This window comes from Amaranthus tricolor, chromosome 16 (genome assembly GCF_026212465.1).
Source record: "Amaranthus tricolor cultivar Red isolate AtriRed21 chromosome 16, ASM2621246v1, whole genome shotgun sequence".
NCBI lineage: Eukaryota > Viridiplantae > Streptophyta > Magnoliopsida > Caryophyllales > Amaranthaceae > Amaranthus > Amaranthus tricolor.
In genome coordinates this window covers 5260943-5268228 of record NC_080062.1, presented here as the reverse complement: position 1 = coordinate 5268228, position 7286 = coordinate 5260943, and the positions used below count along the sequence as shown (strand labels likewise).

The 7286-nt window shown below is 35.8% G+C and overlaps 1 protein-coding gene across 1 annotated transcript; it reads left to right on the top strand.

Moving 5' to 3' along the window:
• The first annotated feature begins 492 nt into the window (after window positions 1-492).
• LOC130803103 (DEAD-box ATP-dependent RNA helicase 18) lies at window positions 493-7286 on the top strand. The gene is made up of 11 exons (XM_057667282.1): window positions 493-919; window positions 3171-3404; window positions 3570-3824; window positions 4454-4533; window positions 4705-4810; window positions 4949-5062; window positions 5479-5577; window positions 5655-5744; window positions 5991-6097; window positions 6191-6334; window positions 6539-7286. The coding sequence occupies exons 1-11, from the start codon at window positions 629-631 to the stop codon at window positions 6810-6812; spliced, it is 1794 nt and encodes a 597-aa protein (XP_057523265.1). The 5' UTR covers window positions 493-628; the 3' UTR covers window positions 6813-7286.

Here is a 7286-nt window from a genome sequence, read left to right as displayed (position 1 = left end):
TTAATGATGTAAATGATCATTTTAACGTCTAAATAATCAATTTTATAAATTAAAGAATTATTTACAAACTGCAACTTTTAGATTTAGAGCTTTTGCGAATTATGACCTTAAAGTTTTGTTTTTGAAATTACAACCTTCAACTTACTAAAGTGAACAGCATTGCAGCTAATTTACCATATTCCATTGAATTTGGCTCCTTAGTCCCCTTGGCTATTTTGGAAAAGTCAAAGGGTATTTTGGGATAATTCACTAAAATTCGGTGAGTTCGTTGCAATGGCATACATTTTGATTAGTTAAAGCTACAATTCGCAAAAATAAACTTTAAGGTTGCAATTTACAAAAGCACTAAACTTTAAATAATAATTCTTAATTAATAATGTGATTTATATAAATCACCATAAAAAAGATAAAAAATATTAATAAATAAATAAAATAAAAAAAAAAACTAAATTAATATCATAAAACTCTCTTTCAATCAAATTCTGCTATATGAAAATAATTTGTTAACTTTTCTTCTTGAAAAAAATCAATCCTCTCTCATTTGAGGAGTGAAATAAAATTAGGAAGCTAAAATCCCTAACACTCTTTGTAAAATAAATTGAGCAGCAAACCGGAGAATCGCGTATCAATGGAGAAGACGGCGGCGGAGGAAGAAAGCACCATTTACCCGAACAAAGCACTTACCAATACCAGATTCTCCGACCTCGAACCCGCTTTATCCAAACCGGTAATCGAAGTTCTAAACCAGGCCGGTTTTCATCACTGTACACCGGTTCAAGCCGCTACAATTCCTTTACTATGTAGTTATAAAGATGTTGCCGTTGATGCCGCCACCGGTTCAGGGAAAACCCTAGCTTTTGTTGTTCCAATTGTTGAAATTCTCCGTCGTTCCATCACTTCACCTCCTAAACCGCAGCAAGTTTGTTCCTTATTCTTCTTAATGTTTGAATTTTAATTTGGATTTTGTTAGTGATTTTATTTTGTGCCAGTGCTTGTTTGATTTATTATGCTAACTCATGAATGCCGATGGAGTAATTTTTTTCTTGCCTTTGTTGTTTTCCTAATCCATTACGGGCTATCTTCAGTTTCTTTACTTCTTCAAATTAGGTTTAATCAAATGAGTTGGAATTGAGAAAACAGTTAGCATTAAGAACCTGTTATGCAAGAATCATTAGTGCTCAACTGAAGTGAACTTTTTGATCAGTGATTGGAAAAATTTATTGGATTATATGTTATGTTACATCAGAGTTGCAATATGATGCTTATGAACATTGGGTTAGTGGAATAGTGTGTGTAGGGCTTAGTTAGATGATGCTTATATTCAGGGTGATCATCATTCCATTATCTCAATTCCCTTTAGTGGCTCCCATCTAGATGGGTTTTGGGGGCCAAATGTACAACTTTCTTTTACAATCGGAGTAATGCATTCAGAAAATGCTTTTCCAGACTTATTAGCGCTCAAGGTAGTGAATATTGGGTAGTGAAAGTGTTAGGAAAATTTTATTGGAATGAACTGAAGGTAACGTAGCTTTATGTACAACTTTCTTTTACAATCGGGGTAATGGATTCAGAAAATGCTTTTCCAGACTTATTAGTGCTCAAGGTAGTGAATATTGGGTAGTGAAAGTGTTAGGAAAATTTTATTGGAACGACCTGAAGGTAACGTAGCTTTTAGTATTCAATTAGATTATTAGAATTGAAAATAATTTGGGAAGAACATGCCATAGTGGTTTCTCTGTTTATTTTTAGTGCAACATTTACCTAATAGCTTTCACCTTAATGGGTCAAACTTTGCATCATAAATGAAATATAGAAAAGAAAATAAATTTGTTACGGTGGTGGTGGTAGAGGGGATGAACTGGTGGAGCAATGGTGTTGTGAGGAGGAGGAACGGTTTATAAATTTAATGGTTTATTGTCTCACATAATCTTCACATCTTCAATATATTATTCCAAATCCATGCATGCTGTATGCCTTATAGTTTTGCTAGTGCTTGTATGATTTATGTCAAAGAATATGTGTTTGCACTTTTTCAGAAAGTTATTTCTTGTCATTCCACAGTTTGAGGTAAATAAGAGTTTTGCTCATTTGTTATTGTCATGCCTGAAACAAAGAAGTCAAGGACAAAGCGGCTTTTTTAGATCATTGAAACATTTTTTTTTTGCGAGCTAAAAGCTTCCATTGTCATTTATGGTTGATTTTTGCGGGGTAACTTTGGTAGATGCATATTATGTTGACTGCGTGTAACGTGTTCAGTAAGAAGTTATATTTTTGTAGGTATGTTGGTATGGAATGTTCTCTTTGAATGTCTGTTGTACGGTATCTCTTATCTTAAGGGAGTTTGTGATTGTATTTAAAATCTGAAATAAGGTAGTAACGTACTGAAATAACATCAAAATTTTTGTGACTTCATACATTTCAGTTGCCTTATATTGTTGGGATTGAAGTTTTGGCATTTTATTTACTTTTCCGTTAAAATCTGTTACCACTTTACTGTTGGTGGAGTGTCAAAGACATGTCAAGGTAAAACCGTTAGTCCAAGGTGAAATTACATCCTTATAAAATTTCCACTAGGGCACTCCATCCAGTTTAGATTCAATTTCGTTATCCAACTTATGACCTCGTGTTTTTGAAAATCATTGCTCAAATTGATTAAAAGATTTCTCCAAACAGATTTTGAACAAATGGGAACAATAAGTTCCCAACTTGGGTGAGTACTACAAATGATGCTTGTTTACTGGCTCCAAGCGTCTGAATGTGATCTTACTCATAGATTGAGACCTGATTATTGTTGTCGTTTTCTTGTGATGCGACTTATCCAGTTTATTTTATGGAGCTATTTCAATCCAATTATTAATATTAGCTTTATTGGAAATGGACTGTTGAAAATTTGAAAACTTTGACTTTGCACATTTGTATGCGAACAAATTGCAATTTCATAGGCCTTCTTTTCTGGTGTTTTTTTCCTCTGGGGTCATGGGAGGGAGTTTGATCTGCTTAAAGAATATATATCGGTGAAATAGTACTGAAGACTTCTGGATTTTTAATGTTGTCGGTACTGAAGCTCTAAGGATTTTTTGCCCCCTTTCCCCGTTTTTGGCTGTTTTAATATACTTCTATTAATCAACAGATAATACTTGTCCTGTTACTTAGCATTCATGGCTGTGCAGGTGCTGGGAATTATAATCTCTCCTACTAGAGAGTTGTCAACACAAATTTATAATGTTGCCCTGCCTTTTATCTCAACACTTTCAAATGTAAAGCCAATGCTTCTTGTTGGAGGAGGGGAGGTGAAAGCAGATTTGAAGAAGATAGAGGATGGGGCAAATGTTTTGATTGGGACACCAGGAAGGTTGTATGACATAATGGAACGTGCAGACGTCTTGGAACTCCGTGACCTTGAGGTATATCTATAACGATTCTATAGTATGTATTTTTCTATGCGTTAGTTCAAGCTGATTGCCTTCTTTTTGGTTTATTGGTTATCATTTCCATTGGGCAGTATTGTTTACTGGATTTAGGATTTTATATATCTGAGTACATTATGTATTGTATTGGCGCTTGTACAGGTTCTGATTTTGGATGAGGCTGACAGGCTTTTGGATATGGGGTTTCAGAAGCAGATAAATTACATAATTTCACGTTTACCTAAGCTCCGTAGGACGGGTTTGTTTTCAGCTACTCAGACTGAGGCAGTTGAGGAACTTTCTAAAGCTGGATTGAGGAATCCAGTGAGGGTTGAAGTTCGAGCTGAAATAAAATCGTTTGATGGTAAATCTGTAAGGGAAAATACTTCCAAAACCCCGTCAGGCCTACATATTGAGGTATTCTGATTAATAAATCTGAGCTTGTTTATTGTACTTCATGTTTGAAGCTTTGGTTTTAATTTTTTTCTTCACGTGAGATGTTTATATTGCCTTCACTATGACTTAAGTGTCCTTTCAACCTTGCCTTTCTTTGTTTTTTTTTTTGGTAAAACTATGACATAAGTGTCCTTTCAACCTTGCCTGCACTTTTATGCTCTATTTCTCTTCTTTATACTGTTACTTGTTAATTGCTATCTCTTGGTTATTGGGTTGCTATAACTAGCTATTTACAATGCCTCTCTAATTTTCTTCCGTACCTTATTAATACTCGTAGATATATATATACGCTGACAACCTATATGGATTCTGGTATCACCCAAAGAGAAATACCATGCATTTTCCATATTGTTGGGATTAAGTCATCAGCATTGTCGTCTCATACTTTCCCTTCTTTTGGAGTCTTTGATTTTCTTTAGTCATTGCATGTTCGTGATTAGTTTTTTTCTCAACTATGAGGGTAGTGTTGTTTATAGATTTGTGTGTCAGATGAGTACCACTAGCTAAGCAAGAATGTTATTTAAGTTATTCATGTTCTGTTAATTTGTTTCCCGCATCTCAGCTCATAGCGTATCTTGCTTGATTTGCAGTACCTAGAGTGCGAGGCTGACAAGAAATCGTCCGAGCTTGTTAACCTCCTTGTCGAATACAAATCCAAAAAGATCATAATGTAAGTTTATAAGTGTTCTTTTTGCTTCCTTTTGTATTTACCCCTTACATGTGAAAACTTTTACATGGGGAAATTAAAAGAGGCAAACTCAAAGAAATACTGGGAATAATTGTTTGCTTGAAGTTTTGAAAGGTGCAATTGTTATATATGTTTTTACTGTGTTTTGTGCAGCTACTTTATGACTTGTGCTTGTGTTGATTACTGGGGAGTCGTTCTTCCACAGCTCTCTGTTTTGAAGGGTCATTCACTGATTCCACTTCATGGGAAAATGAAACAAGTATTATTCTCAGTCTCTTCCCCTCTCTCTCTGACAGTCTGGCTTCTCCTAAAAGCACACATGGTGTAATTGATATTCTTGTAGTTTGATCAATGTGCTTTTCTGGTTCTTACATTATTGTTATCTGTATATCCTCAGAACGCCAGAGAGAAAGCTTTAGCTTCATTTACAGATCTTTCAAGTGGTGTTCTTCTTTGCACTGATGTTGCTGCTCGTGGATTGGATATACCTGGGGTTGACTGCATTTTGCAGGTAAGAGCGAAAATAAATATCGAAGAATTACCTGAAATTTGATCATTGCCTTAGACTTTGCAGTGTATTGCATGGTCATGAACCTGTTCATCACTTCCATTGAGGCAAACTCATTTTTTGTTGTTCGTATTAGACTGGGTGTTAAGTGACTGTATTTTGTTTTGTTTTCTCCTCATTGACATTATGATCACATGCTCGAATCTTTTCATTTGAATGAAATACTGATGTTTTGTGCTTAACATCTTTCAGTGTCATGAAATTAACTACTAATATTCTTGCCAGTGATTGAAACTTTGATATTGTAGAAGCTGTCATTGAAAGTAGGGGTTAGCAAGTTTCAAAAAATTCAATTTTGCCTAAAAGCCTCTCTCTTTAATTGTATCTCTCAAATCTCAATTGTAATGTTCTATGTGCAGTATGATCCCCCACAAGATCCAAATGTATTCGTTCATAGAGTTGGGCGAACCGCTCGTTTGGGGAAACAGGGGAGTGCAATTGTCTTTCTGTTGCCCAAGGTAGATACGATGGATGAAGTTCAATGTTCCATTATTTCTACTTCTGGTGAAGTACTGATTGGTTATGAAATTTACAGGAGGAAGCATATGTTGAATTTCTGCGGATAAGGAGGATTCCTCTTGAGGAGAGGAAGTGCTCTGATAATTCTCCGGATATTATTCCTCAGGTGGGTGTTCTTGCAGAAGGATTTATAATATTTGTGTACTATTCTTTCTCGGGCCGAGAGACTCTTTGATCACACCCTCCTTTATGGTATGGGTTGCCTATGAGCGGCGGGGTATGATGATGATGATGTGCTATTCTTTGTTTACTGAAATCAAAGAGATCATTAATTTGCTTGTGGGATCTTGTTAATCAATCTGGAAACTGATATATAAAACTGAATTTTCCACACTTTTATCAATTTTCTTAGATAAGATCCGCTGCAATGAAGGACCGTAATGTAATGGATAAAGGACTCAAAGCCTTCGTTTCTTTTATTCGCGCATACAAGGAGCATCATTGCTCTTACATTTTCAGGTCATATGCTAATATTTTATGTTTTACGACAAATTACAATTACAGTGCTGCCATCAATCAAAGGAGCTGACATTTGGTTTGCAATCTTTATAGGTGGAAAGAACTGGAGGTTGGGAAGTTGGCAATGGGGTATGGGTTATTGCAACTACCTTCAATGTCGGAAGTGAAGCTCCACTCACTGTCAACTGCAGGCTTTATTCCAGTCGAGAATTTGAAGTTGGCAGAGATCAAATATAAGTAAGAAGTGTAATCTTTTGCCCCTATCCCCTAAATCCCGATTCCCATCTCTATTCCTCTCTAAATGAAGTGCTCGGTGTCCTTGAATAACATGATCGTTTCTAGACTGTTAGCTAGTTAGCCTCGAAAAATTTGGAATTGTGAATAATGATAATTATTTGTACTGCAAGAAAAGCGTAAGTTTACTCATTATTATTTCTTTAGGGACAAATCTCGTGAGAAGCAACGGAAAAGGAAGTTATTGGAGAAACAGTCCGAAGAAAACCAAAATCCAAAACCCCGGAAGCCCAAACCCGCTCCAGATCACAAGACTGCTGCTATGAAAAAGCAAACGGCAAAGAAAAGACGTGCCGTTAAGACTAAGGAAGATGAAGATGAGTTAACTCAGGAGTACCGGCTTCTAAAAAAGTTGAAAAAAGGAGCTATTGGCGAAGAAGAATATGCAAGGTTAATGGGAGCTGATGATTTGCTTGATTGAATAGTCTAGAGACACTGTAAGTCGGCATGAACCAACGGTCTGCTGTTACGAAGGTTATTGATTTTGAGAGGGATGCCACTCGAGAAGGATTGGTTCGTCATGGCCAATGAAGATGTTGGCTATTTCTAAATTAATGGACCCATTTAGCGAATTAGATCACATTCAAGTGTTTAAGAAATATTCGGGGAACTCACATTATAGCTTCAAGAACAAAGAAGGAAAAAAATTCACTTTAGCAAGGTAATCCTGACGTTAATCTGATCTTATTATGTTGATAGCGGGTTTCAACATTTTGATCTGTGTTAATGGGTTTGGTTTTGTATTTATTCAAAACGCCCTTCGATTGGAAGGTAGAATCAAGTAGTTTAGATTCATGGTTTTTAGAAGTCAACATCTTCTGTTACTACATTGTAGTTCATATACAGATGTCCGATAACGTTAGATACCGATAAAATTAGATTCGTAATTCTTTAA